The 14566-nt window shown below is 40.4% G+C and overlaps 1 protein-coding gene across 1 annotated transcript in view; it reads left to right on the forward strand.

Moving 5' to 3' along the window:
- Nucleotides 1-1048: 1048 nt before the first annotated feature.
- LOC134641576 (alpha-2-macroglobulin-like) overlaps nucleotides 1049-14566 on the forward strand; it is an 87025-nt gene continuing 73507 nt past the window's right edge. The window contains exons 1-3 of the mRNA XM_063494050.1: nucleotides 1049-1128; nucleotides 1266-1449; nucleotides 1608-1764. Of these exons, the coding sequence (XP_063350120.1) occupies nucleotides 1049-1128; nucleotides 1266-1449; nucleotides 1608-1764 (421 nt within the window). The remainder of the gene's footprint in view (nucleotides 1129-1265; nucleotides 1450-1607; nucleotides 1765-14566) is intronic.

The following is a 14566-nucleotide window of genomic DNA, read 5'->3' on the forward strand; positions in this document are numbered from 1 at the left end:
ACTAACCACAAGGTTGGTGGTTCGATCCTAGTCTTCTCCAGTCTGCATGCCAACTATCCTTGGGCAAGATACTAACCCCAGGTTGTTCTCTGATGCATCCATCGGAGTGTGAATTTGTGTATGAATGTTAGTTAGATAGCAAAAAAATAAATAAATAAAAATAAAAACTTAGAAAAGTGCTGGTGTGATTGGGTGTACGAACGAGTTGTGTAAAGTGCTTTGAGTGCTCAGATAGAGTAGAAGAGCGCTATATAAGAACCAGTCCATTTACCATTTAAAAACGAAGATTTTAAATAAAATATACGGTTGAGCTATGTCGCCAGTTTCCGTCATTTAACCGTGTTCTGTGAACTGGGAAGCAGTTTAGATGTTGGACTTAGATGTCCAACACTTAGATGTCACTGTCACTGTGAATATGAATTTTATTACTGGTTTAACTGAGAAAGACAAAGTCATTTAAAATAACATCTATTTGTCTTTACTAACATAAATGTGTTTTACTGTGGCTGGTTGCCTCATTTGAAGCATAAAACCAAGTTTCTTGTTGCAGTAATCTGTGAGTTCTGTCAAAAAACAGTATGTCTAAACAAAAGTTTACTCAGTTTGAAATTTGGATAAGAGATACTGATATGACAAATTGCAACATCCCACGCCGGGTAAAGGGCACTGTTGCAACACTTCACTCACTATAAGTACATTTCCTCCCCAGATTTTGGAAAGTATCAGTAGTTAGTGACAACAACTCTTCTGTCTTTCCAGTGTTAGCATAAATGTAAGCATAAAACAATGCAATATCGACACTTTATTAAGTAATGAACACAATTGTTTTTTTATACTACACATTGGACCTGTAGAAATTTTTGTGCTTTGAATCTCATCCAAACTATGAAAAAAAATCAGACTAGTAAATCTGTAAATGATTGACTTTTAAGAAACAGAGAGGGCAGCATAATGAGTCAGTGGGTGTCTGTGCTAAGTGGGAGGGGGGATGGCGTTTGAGGGGTGTCTATTTAACAGACACTGACTCTGAAGATCTTTGCAGTGAGTCATGGGCTGTTCAGGAATTCTGGCATGGACACTGTGTGTCCTCCTGAGCTGGATGTGTATGGATCAAGCAGTGGCTGAACCGTAAGTTTAAGTGTTCTGTATAATGAAAAAGAGATTTTGTTTTGTGACTTTGTGTGTAACATTTATAACGGGTTTGCATGAGTACTGGTTTGGGGTTTCCTCCAGTCCTTTATGTGTACATCTGTGGGTGTCTGCAGGCAGTACCTGGTGGCTATTCCTGCAGTTATAGAAGCTGGAGCTGCGACCAAATTCTGTGCAAGTCTTCTGCAGCCCAGTGAAAAACTGGTCATGACTGTCACTTTGAGAGAGGCCAGAGAGGAGAATACAACCCTGCTCACACATACATCCAATGAAGAGTTTCATATTTGTACTCAGTTTAAGGTGAGCTCCTGAAGATGGGTTTTGATGTTTTTTGCTAATTTCTAACACACAAAGCCTGCAAATATCTCTGAGTAGCAGAGTAATTAAGCATTTCATACACAACATACATTCATTACTGTAGGCCTCATCGTGCATGGTCTAAAATACCTCTCTTAAAGGCTCCTTTAGTGGAAAGAGAAAAGATTCTGGATTTTGAGGTGGAGGTAAGAGGAGACACATTTCACTCAAAAGAATTCAGAAAAGTCCTGATCAAAGCCTACAAGGCCACGACATTTATTCAAACGGATAAACCCATCTACCTCCCTGGACAAACAGGTAAGAGTGAGCTGATGACCCATTAGACCTAGATGGATCTGCCCTTATAAATGCAATTAAAGATGGCAGTGCAGCCATATTCAGGCTTTAGTTAAGAGCAAAGTAATGTATTTTCAAGTAAAATAGCTGTTTAGATGTAAATTTGTTTGCATTTATGAGTCTTTTATGGTTATCATTTCTGACAGTTTTTTATTCAACATGATGGTATAGAGTGAGGAATATAAAGTACTTGTAATGAAATTCAAAGCTGTTCCAAGATTATTGGCTAAACTATGTTTTGTGTGTAGAAATAGCTTTTTAGGAAATAAATTTGAATAGTATAAAATATATATGCATTGTTTTAATTAACACTTTCCCGCATAGCAAAATTGGTGTGGCCCGGATCTGGCCCACACAATGTGCTTACACATGGCCCACATACCGTAAAGGATGATGGATGGTATTGGGTCTAAACTCAGACCCCGCTGTATCCAGGACTTATTCCCATGAAAGAAAAACAAGGCACAGCGTTCGATCGATCGATTACTTGCGCAAGGGAGGCCTCATCTGTGTCCAGCACGAAAATGACCCCAACGATGGCCTACTCTCGCTGCCTTTTATTGAGAGACAGTTCACACAAAACACAGCAAGCAATGCCCACATGGTTCTAAGGCATTGTATGTATATGTGTGAACTTCTATATGTAAGTAGGAATGTGTGTGTGTGTGTGTGTGTGTGTGTGTGTGTGTGTGTGTGTGTGTGTGTGTGTGTGTACGGGTTCGTACTATCCTGGTGGGGACCAAAATCTGACTTTTACTATCCTGGTGGGGACTTTCTGCACCGTGGGGACCAAAATCCAGGTCCCCTCGGGGTTGAAAGCAATTTTCACACTCAAAATGCGGTTTTACTGTCAGGGTTACAATTAGGTTATGGTTAGGTTTAGGGTAAGGGTTAGGGTTAGGCATTCATTTTTAATGGTTAGGGTTGGGGTAAGGGGCTAGGGAAAGCATTATGTCAATGGGATGTCCCCACGAAGATAGCAAACCAGACATGTGTGTGTGTGTGTGTGTGTGTGTGTGTGTGTGTGTCCTCCTGCTGATCAAAGGGTCATAAAACATAAAAGCAGGAGGAACATCCTTGGTCATAAAGAGGGTAGTCTCCCCCACACCCAATGTATGGTTTACCATAGGTAACACAGTGAAACCATACAAAGGGCAGGAAGTTCTACCAAACATCAAACAGACCTCCACTATGGAACGCCAGGACTGCCATAATGAATTACTTAAATACACCATTAAATAATTAATTAAATGTGGCAATAATTAATTAAAATTGGAATTAATTAATTAAATAAATAGTTATGACACATGTAATTAATTAATTATTGACACATTTAATTAATTATTTATGTATTTCACATTTTAATTAATTATTGACACATTTAATTAATTAATTATTGACACATTTAATTAATTATTTATGTATTTCACATTTTAATTAATTATTGACACATTTAATTAATTATTTAATGATATATTTATCTATTTCATTTTGGCAGTCCTGGCGCCTGGCTCTCATCATGAATTAATTTTATCTGTCAGCCTCACCCATCAAACTCAGGGGGCGGGGTTAACGCTGATCGACTCAAAACCATTGCTTTGGCCTGGTGGCCATTGTTTATAGCCCACAACAACCGGCAGAACTGAACTTTGAAAAACCCTGTTTGTGTGTCACCAAATACAGTTTTAATATTTTTTTTAGCCGAGAATGTAGTGGTTTAATCTTCATATGTGTGGTCGGTTTGTCAAGATACAGCCTCTTTGCAAAAGTGCTTCGATGATTTCGGAGATGTCTGCCCAGTCTCATGGCAAAGCGTGGGATAGACCCGCTCCCTCGCAAGCAATCAGCTGTTATTACCGCCGACAAAGCGCAGGCCCCGGTACACAGCTGTAATAATCCCCGCTGACACGGACTTCTTTTACTGAGGTTATATTTATCGGAGTGTTATTTCCTGATGTTCGTATGTGTTCTACGTGTTTCAGTCGCCAATTCTGAAGTATAACTAACATTAAAAACATGTTTAAGGAGGAGAGAGAGCAAATAAATTCGATTAACAGCTGATCTTTGGGTTTCTGTTCAGTAATCTGCGTGACCTGCGTATAAACGCATACAAGAGATAACGTTGGTGTTTCCGTCGTGTAGTAACTGCTGGCTTTAACTGTACAAAGGTTGTTCGACACTATGAAACACATAAAGACTTCATGATGTTCGGCTAATATTTTTATTGTGAATATTAATCATGAGGGTAAACGGCCCTGTACACCACGGAGCGAGGTCAGCATCTCCACGATATCTTCAGCTCTCTGAGTTAACCCAGAGTTTCCCAGCTGACTAACTGTCATCTATGAATATGTCACGGGTCATATCAATATGATTTTACAGAAAAGCATCCTTATTACTGCCAACTATTCCAGAGACTTGAAAATCTACAGCATAAAGAACACAAAAATATAGCAGTCTAACGCAACACTGTAACAGAGATGAACCGTCAGTTTGTCACAGATCAAAGTGGAAAGAAAGTGATTGGTTGAACAGGTGTTCGTTATCTGTGTTTTCTGCATTTTCATCAGCGTAAGACTCAGCAGCAGATTAGAATTTAATAAATTACCAAATGAATCCACGCAAGAAACGAGCAAACCTGTTCCGACAGTTTGAGTTTGTATTCCCTCAGCTGCAGACTCGCTGCTGTTTAAATGTTTGAGAGGAAGATTAGATATAAAGCAAACGTCAAACATAGACTCAGTCTGCGTTCACATTTGATATGAGGCCAGCACGTAAAGTGGCTGTGTCCTGTTTTAAGATCATACATGTAAAATTGTTGTCCAGCCGCTCCGAGTTAACTGAAGTTAACTTGGATAAATTATAGTTAAGGAGTATCACAGATAACACCCACGTGAGCTGTGTGACTGTTCACCACTACACTGAAATCAATAGGCTATTACTGAAATACACGTGCTATTTCATATAAATAGGGAGGTCCTACTAACATGTTTAGTTTTAAAGGACACCTTCCTGCCTTTAGTTTCATTCATGAGCAGTATTAGTTTTCTTCTAACATCCAGAAGTCTGCACGATGTGTTTCATAGTTTGTAACAAACCTTTGACAGTTAAACACAACATGACCGAAAAAGCAAAAAAAATAAATAAATGAATAAAAAGAGAGAGAGAAAAAAATCACACAAATTATATGTTAACCTCATTTATTTTTAGTTAAGTAAACTCTAAAAATTCTAACAGATAGCTGGTGCTTAGAATACAGTTGAATAACTATTAAAAAACAGATGATATAATATTTCTGTCCAGGTTGCAGTCTGCATTATGAACATGTAGTTGGAAACTCTGCTCCTCTCGGTGGAAATGCGCCTTCTCTTTCCTCTTAGTATAAAAACATTTTAAAAGTGAGTTTAATCTCAAAATTCACTGTTAAATCCGAAACACACCAAATAAAGAAAAGCGAATAGTTCAGTCTAACACATGTGCCAGTGAACCATTAAACATCTGTAAAACTCTGCAGTTATGAAACGTAACTTTAGCCTCAGCCAAACTGATTTGCTCAGTTGTAAATAAAACAGCGAAGTAAACGTGACCCGACAGACAAAACCTGAGTGAATTAAGTCCAGCGTTTAACCACTGAGAGCTAAAACTCAGGTGAGGTTTCAAAGCTGTGTGCGGTGATTGGACATCAGCCGCTGATAAAGTGGCTTCGCCTATAAAGTGCTCTGTAAGGAAACAAGCTCCAGCAGCTCTGCGCTCGGGAGAAATACTATATTTACTTATCTTATGCAGAAAAATGCGCTGACATTGCGTTATATCGAGCACCGGCTGCCCAGTTAAACTGTGACGATCACCAGGTAACGTGGGCGTGTTTCTTGAATTAGCAGCAGGTGTTAAACAGCTGACAGGTGAGGAGTATGCATGCAGGTAAACTGACGGTCTGTTGAGCTGATCGCTGGTGTCGTGAGAAACATGTCAGCTCGTTCTTTATGTTACAGAAGCACAGACACACAAGACCAGGCGGAAAGAGACGATCGTTCGGTGAAAATGAGAATCTGCGAATGCAACATGTGGAACACGGAGAGTGGAATATGTAAACAAACCGGTTGACGTAACCCCCTCGGTGCACTCTGCATGCTGACTGTTAGCAGAGCAGTGAAATCTCTGAAAACATCTGAGCACTTTTGCAAACATGTTCTATGTTGACAACCTGACCAGACATGTGAAGATTATGGCGCGACATTCGCGGCTAAAACACTGTTAAAAGTGTAGTTGGTGACAGAAAAACGGGGTATTTTAAAACTACACCACCACCATTGCTGCCTGTGATTTGAAATGCATTCTGGGATACCTGGCTGCCTCAAGTCTACAGAAGCAATTGATTATCTAGGATCGACCTGTTTTGACTTACTTTGCACGGCAACCAATCAAATGTTAGAGAAGCTGCATGGGCAGCGTTAACCCCGCCCCCTGAGTTTGATGGGTGAGGCTGACAGATAAAATTAATTCATGATGAGAGCCAGGCGCCAGGACTGCCAAAATGAAATAAATAAATATATCATTAAATAATTAATTAAATGTGTCAATAATTAATTAAAATGTGAAATACATAAATAATTAATTAAATGTGTCAATAATTAATTAATTAAATGTGTCAATAATTAATTAATTGTGTCAATAATTAATTAAAATGTGAAATACATAAATAATTAATTAAATGTGTCAATAATTAATTAATTACATGTGTCATAACTATTTATTTAATTAATTAATTCCAATTTTAATTAATTATTGCCACATTTAATTAATTATTTAATGGTGTATTTAAGTAATTCATTATGGCAGTCCTGGCGTTCCATACTCCACAAGGATGTTGCCTGTGATAAAACACTTCAGCCTCACAGTTAAACAATGTAGAAATGGATGGTAAGCATAAAAATGACAAACATTTAACAATTCACTCTAACATTCCCTCCTGTTTTGTGATTTTTATGCTCCAAATTATTCCTGTGTAGTATATTCTTAGCCATACACCTCTTGCTTGACAATCTCAGCGCAGGCGTCATTTATACACAGGCTTCTATCATGTCATTCATTTCAGTCAATTCTTATTGTTGTAAAAGTACATAATTAACAAATGTATTAGAAATCATCTTAGTTCGCATTGATCTTATACACTCTAAAATGCATCCTATACATAAGCGAATCAATGTCAACAGTCCAAAAACAGGAATTAATATTTTCAAAAGAAGATGCCACCAAGGACCAGACATTAACCAAGCTCTCCAGCCTTGTGGTGCATCTACTCCTGTCGTGCGATTCATTATGTATTTCTGCAAGTAAACAACTGAATGTAACAGTCAAACAAGAAGAATCAACATTCTCAAAAATCATATGTCACTACAATACAACTGTATACAGACATAGGCATTCAAACACATCAGTTGACTTTATCGTTTGTCCATGTGGCTCTCAGCTAACTTCAAAGCTGTAGCCTGGTCAACACCCTTCTTTATGACTCCTATCAACCCCCCAAATCTTCTCACTATAGGCATCCTGTGGGGGTTAGAGTCAACTGGTAAATTATCTGCATTTACAACTTCTCCTGTCCTGTTGTCACCACAGAAAAAGCAATGTAAAGGAAATTGGATCAAGCTGTTTTGATCTTCTTGGCTCAAAGCCTCAACCAGCTTAGAGAAGTGTTCATGATGTAAATGTAGACAAAAGGCTTCTCTGTTTGCATCCTTCTTGCAGAGGACACAAAGACTAGGTGACGTTGCACAAATTTCATGGTAAATCTCCAACTTGGACTAATTCATTGCCCTTCATACACATAGGCAACTGGCCTGTTTCCAGTTCATTTTAGCTGTTCAATGTCCTGCAGCAAGTCAGACACTTTGAGTCAGCCTAGCAGGTCTGTCGTACCAGAGCAGTTCACCTTCCCAGCTACTGGTGAATCCACCTCCATTCAAGTTCAGAAGTTGAAAAGTTGGCAGTGTTCCAAGTATGTTTACTCCTGGATGTGTTGCTACGGCAACCAAACAAACTGTCTCGCTCTCAGTGATGGTATATGGCCACAGTCCAGAAGAATGCCAGTGGCATCACAAGCATAACAATTGGTCTCGTTCGTTATGTAAGCGGTTGTGTTCACAAACTGCCACCAGTAGTTGTTGAAAACCCATGTGGGTACTGGGTGTGATTTGCTCTGTCCCAGTGCACTCCTGTCATCCCACTCTGGGTCCACAGGCACAAGAAGGCGCACAGCACATTCCCAGCCATTCTGATGAGTACCTGTGGCTCAGTTGGTTTCTTCACCGGATTGAGACGAGGGGCCCTGGAGGCTTTCCCCCCCCTTTGTACCCGGTCTTCCTGCCACTTACCCCGAGCTGGCCTGGTTGTGTGTCACCTTCTTGCAGTGCGCTTGATGTATCCAAGTGTTCCTTCCAGCAATCTTCACTGCTGTGGTCGTCGTCAGCAGCATCCGATATGGACCTTCCCACCGTGGACTGGACCAGCACTTCCTCTCCATGGCCTTGTCAACATCCAATCTCCAGACTTCAGACTCTGCTCCTGTGGAGAACAGAATCATCTGGCAGATCATTTGTTCTCAAGACTTCTTTTTAAACATTTTAAAGCATCTAATCTGCTAATATGCTCTCTCTTCTGCTCTTCTATCATCACTACAGAAGACTAGAACTCTAAATGCTCTAACATATATAATCTCAACGAGTCGGACCATTCTCTGTTGGAGTAATCCTCATGTACATCTTAACTAATTCTATACAGTCTAACCATGTCCTGCCTGTCTCTTCCTAAGTCTTAACTTTACTGTTCCATTAGTTCTCTCTACCAACCCTGCACTTTGTGGGTGATATAAAGAAATGATGTTTTTAGTGTTATCCCTAGATGTTGTGCCATTAATCTAATCACTTCATTTACAAAGTGTGGACCATTATCACTATAAATGGTCTCAGGAATCCCATGTTCCAAATGATATTCTTACATATTGCTTTGGCAACCGAAATGGCATCTGCTTCCCTAGTTGGGACGATTTCTACCCACTTTGAAAAAGAACATACTATCACTAAACAGTACTTATAGTTATTACAGTTGGACAGTTCTATAAAGTCCTTGTGAATAACTTGAAATGGGTGACTGGGTCTGGGGAATTTCCCTCTTTTAGGTCTCAAATTACCCCGAGAATTATGCTTGCAACATATCATACATAACTTGCAAAATCTTTTGAAAAGGTATTTTAATCTTAAAGTATAAACTACTCATCATCTCCCTCCTGTTGCGACATGGCAAAGCCCATGGCGCAAAATAGCAGCAGTCCTATATAAAGTCTAAGGCAGTATTGGTTTATCACACAGATAACAAACACCATCCTGCAAGCTCGCTCCTTCTGTAAATCACAACTGTTTCCCTGCAGTAGGTGAGTGGGCCTGCATGTCTACCAGTGCATCTCGCTTAATAGACAACGTCTACTGGTGTTACATTGCTAAAATGTTAACACCATGTTCTCCTAAAGCTGCCTCTCTTGCGATCATGTCTGCAAAAGCATTCCTTAATGCAACTGGATCTTTCCCTCACATGTGTGCTACACATTTACAAATGGCAATTCTACTGGGTAATAACACTGCCCAGAGGCAAACATTGGTTTGCCTCTTATTTTGTAGTTATTTTTATTTAATTTAATAACTGTACAATACTCTGTATATAGTAACTGTATAAGATAAAGGTCTAATCATCTCTTACTTTACTCAGATTACTTTACTCAAATTGCACAGAGTGTATATTTGTTAATAATTTGAATTATTTTGGATAAGGATAAATGTAAGATAATGGGTAATTTCAGTTTTTACTTTATAATTTTGTTTAGCGTAATATTTACGGTTGTCACACCTCGTCTCACCCACTGCACTACAAAGAAATGTAATGTAGCAAATGCATATTGGCTATCAGTGTATATTATCACATCTTGTTTCTCTGCAGCTTTACATGCTTCCGTTAAAGCTACTGTCCCTGCTGCTCAAGCAAATATGAAACATGCATAGTTGTCCTGCACAGATAACTTTCTCACTATCTACTACAGTAAAACCTGGTTTAGTCTGTCCCTCTACTGTTGTAAAACTCAAACCATCAACAAACCAAAACTTTCCCTCACCAAGTAGCACATCTATTAAGTCATCCCTCGGCTTACACTCCTTCTCTACGTGCTGTCTACACTCATGAGAAGTGCCCTCTTCTTTCGTTGGCAAAAGGTTTGACGGATTCAGAATTGTGCATCACTTTATGGTAATATGTGGTTGTGAGAGTAACAGTAACATTAAAAACAAGTGTCTTGTAGGTGACAGAAATGTAATTTTAGCCTGCAGTAGTAGACATCTACCTCGTGTGGAACTAACAATGTCAAAAAGGTGAAAAACTATATCCTGAAACATTGTACAGCTTAAGCCGCTGCACATACTGATCACACGCATGGAGGTAAAGCACAAGCAACTAGAGCTAATCTTTTAGGATAGTAAGTTACTGGCTTCACTTGTGGAAAAAGTGCTGTTAGTTATTTCACAGTCACCTGGCATTTGTGCTGTTCACAGAACCACAAGTCCATCGCTGGACCTCCTCTGCACTGTCACTTTTTGGAGCCTGGCACGCTCCCTCAGGTTCTCATGGTTCAACGTTGCTGAAGATTTTAAAGGCAGAGCACGTCGTACACCTTAGTTGTCTTCCTCAACGTCAACGTCGAAACTCTTTTATCTCATTTAAGATTTTGCTGTGCAGAGTCTCCTCATGACGATCTCCTGGAAGCCCAGTAGCACAGCTCTCTGTGCTGAAAGTGATCTCTGATACTCCTGAAGACTCTCTCCAGGCCTCAGCTTCCATCTTATGGACGATCCTCTCAGTCACTCCTTCTCGTCATGGCATCTCGCGACATCTGCAAATTAAAATGACACTCCTCTCGCCACATGGCTTCCGCCATGTGTCAACTCCCCAATGAGACATGTACAAAAATATTGCACAGTCTCCCTAAAACTTTCTCCAGGGTTTCTCCCTTGGAGCCGCCATACTCCAACCTGTAACCCTCTATAAAAACATTAGTCGGCAGTTACATGTTTAGCTTATTTAACTCCCAGCTCCACCTGGAGCCTGTATCCTGGAAGACAACGTCTGTTAAATCAAACTTCACATTTTCAACCAACTATAGATCATAAGAGTAATAAAGTATTCAGCATAAAAGACAAATATCATGTGCAGGTTTACTCCAGTCATTAAATCACTATTATTATCATAATTTGTCCCAAATCATGAATCATCCCAATTTATTCCACAATTTAATCGGTGACTTTCCTTAAGCAATGTCACTCCACTCATTTTTATCACTGTGAGCTCAATAGTGGCCAGCTAACGAGCCCCATATTCAACTATTCTGTAACCACTGCACATCTGTTCAATTGTCACTTGTCTGTCTGTGCTGAATCCTTTACAAGCACTCTTAAAGAAAAACAAACATTAGCCAAACACACGGTTCATCCTGGTGGTCAGGCGTCAGCCATCCAGATTCCAGAGGTGCTGTAAAAAGAACACTGGTTTCAAACACAGTGTAATTTAATCACCAACACACAGCCTGTAACCACAGTTTTCTTCACACAAAATCTCAGTAATCCTGTGGTAGAAAAACATCATTAAGATGTGTCCTGCTATAAATCACATGATCAAATCACATGATTAACCATCTGCTGTAAAAAGAAATGTAAATGTTAGCGCTGCGCATTCGTATACACTCTTTCTCACAGTAATCTCTGTGAGCAACACAAAGTAGTTAATAACACACCCATGGTGAATTCACAGACACAGAAAATTTTAAACTAAAAGGTTAAATTTGCAGAGTTCACATAGTCATGTGACCCAAGTTTCCTCCTGTGGTCTCCTTCTGCTCCTGCAATAGAGACACACACAGAGATACATCCACACATTTGTCAGGTGGGGGTTAACTTCACACAATGGTGTTAAGTCAGTCAGTCTTGTCAGCTTTCGTCAGTCAGTTAGTTCCCCACTTATTTTAAAATTCTCAATCATTCACACAGTCATCCATTCTTTCTTTGCTGATAGTGGAAACTATCGTCGCATTTTCATTTCCAACCACAGCAAAATAGCGTCATTTCAAAAGGAAAAAGAAAAACTTTAAATCGGATTACCTCTCTGAATCCTTTTTGGCAGGGACTTGTTTTCTGATTGTCCCAAATAAGTGGCTTTCTCCCAAGCCCATTTTAATTTTTTGGAGAAACTCACTTTGCAACAGTTTTCGACGACGAGTCGTATAGCTCTTCTGTTCTAATCGTGGATACCTGCTCAAACAGAGATCATCAAACGAAACTTTCAGTGCACCATGAAAGTAACAAAATAAAAAGAAAAGAAAGAAAATAAAGAAAAGCAAAGGAAAGAAAGGCCTTGTTAAGTCATGACACGTGTTTTTCATGCCAGGGGGATAAATCGTAACAACCCAATTGGCAGGCTCAACTTAGTAACAAAAGACAAATCAACAGCTAGATCAATCTCAAACATCCATCCAATCAGCCACACACAACGTACAGCATAACCCTGTTGTCTCATCACATAATAAGTTTCTTCTCATGTAACCAAATGTGTGCCATGGTAAAACTTCTTCACACACCAGAAACTCACAATCAGCTCACTCAGCTCACTCATCTAAGACCCCTCATCAGCATTCTGTTTTCCTCTATGATGCGGTCATCTGTCCTCCTATAATATTCAGTCCACTAGTCTATGTATCACTTTCATCTTACTAGTGACTTGGACAAGATGACAAACAGAATCTCATGCTTAAGATGCTGTCTGGTCTTCATGAGTATCATTGTATGTGTATATGCATATAGGGTTAGTATGGTTAATGCATTTTCTGTATGTTTTTGTGTTCCTCTCTCATCACATTTTCATTATCCTCATCACTGCTTAAAACAACACACACATATATCTCTCTCTCTGTCTCTCTCTCTCAAAAACAGAAAGTACATTACAGCTGTTTCAGGCTGAGAAACACCAAACACTCTTCGTGTTATCATTTACCACACAACTATTTTATTTCTTTGTCCGCTGGGCAGGTGACCTGCAGAATCACGTCTGCCCCAGATAGATACCTTTTCACACACACCGTGACGTCAGACACGCTCACACTCGCTTCTGCTTAGAGCGCAATTTCACTTCATTCTTCAACGATCCACACACCACGTGCTGCCCAATAAAAACTTTGCAGTGTATTTCATCCTCTTTCAAGGCAGACTTACTCAGTTTAGTCTCCATTACAAGACAACAATCAGCCACACTCACGCAGACCACGTCTGGCCCGCACACACACAACATAGGCCTATTGTTTTAGGTTCGCGTGAAACCTCAGTGACGCATAAGGCCTTTTCTACTCACTATTCGTGTTGTTTTCGTTCATGGGAAGAGGTTTCCGTCAATTGCCGTCCATCCCGAGGGGAGTTCAGGTGCAAACTGTCCGGCCAGGGCTTTCGTCAATCGTCCCAGACGATCGCTGCTAGCAGACTGCGGTGGCGTCCTCTCCCTCTCCTCGGTGAATACTATGTGTTAGGGTCCAGCTCCGAAGGACCAAATAAATGTTGGGTCTGTTCCCACAAACCCCGCTAGTTCTAGAGACTTATTCATCATGAAAGAAAACAAGACAGTCGATCGATCGATTACTTGCGCAAGGGAGGCCTCATCTGTGTCCAGCACGAAAATGACCCCAACGATGGCCTCCTCTCGCTGCCTTTTATTGAGAGACAGTTCACACAAAACACAGCAAGCAACGCCCACATGGTTCTAAGGCATTGTATGTATATGTGTGAACTTCTATATGTAAGTAGGAATGTGTGTGTGTGTGTATGTGTGTGTGTGTGTGTGTGTGTGTGTGTGTGTGTGTGTGTGTGTCCTCCTGCTGATCAAAGGGTCATAAAACATAAAAGCAGGAGGAACATCCTTGGTCATAAAGAGGGTAGTCTCCCCCACACCCAATGTATGGTTTACCATAGGTAACACAGTGAAACCATACAAAGGGCAGGAAGTTCTACCAAACATCAAACAGACCTCCACAAGGATGTTGCCTGTGATAAAACACTTACTAACTCACAGTTAAACAATGTAGAAATGGATGGTAAGCATAAAAATGACAAACATTTAACAATTCACTCTAACAGATGGCCCTTTGACTTGCCAAATCTGGCCCACACATGGGCTAGCTGCACACACACTGGTGGTCCTGTGCTGGCCCATGTATGGATTACCTCTGGCAAACCTGATCTGGGCCACCAAAGGGCCGTCATTCTTTGCAGTATGTGGGCCATGTGTAAGATGTGTGCAACACTCTTGACATGCAGACTGGAGGAGCGAGGGATTGAACCACTAACCTTCCGACCCGTAGGTGACCCGCTCTACCTCCTGAGCTACAGCCACCCATTAGCATTCAAAACGTTGGCTACCATAGCAGTATAGTATTGCAACATGGCATTTGGGTCTTCTAACTAAAATAGAAAATAGGAACATAAATAGCGCCATCGTTGCCAGACCTGGGCCACATCTGGTTGACATGCACTCACACCGGTCAGTCAAAAGTGCCAGCTCGATGCCAGATCCGGGCCAGACCTGTTTTCTATGGGCCTGGGCCACATAGACCAAACCACAATCAAGCCAGATATGGCATGCCATCACATAGACAGTGCCTTCTATGCCAGGCCTGGCCCATTAGTGA

Source organism: Pelmatolapia mariae, linkage group LG14 (assembly GCF_036321145.2).
Source record: "Pelmatolapia mariae isolate MD_Pm_ZW linkage group LG14, Pm_UMD_F_2, whole genome shotgun sequence".
NCBI classification, from domain to species: domain Eukaryota; kingdom Metazoa; phylum Chordata; class Actinopteri; order Cichliformes; family Cichlidae; genus Pelmatolapia; species Pelmatolapia mariae.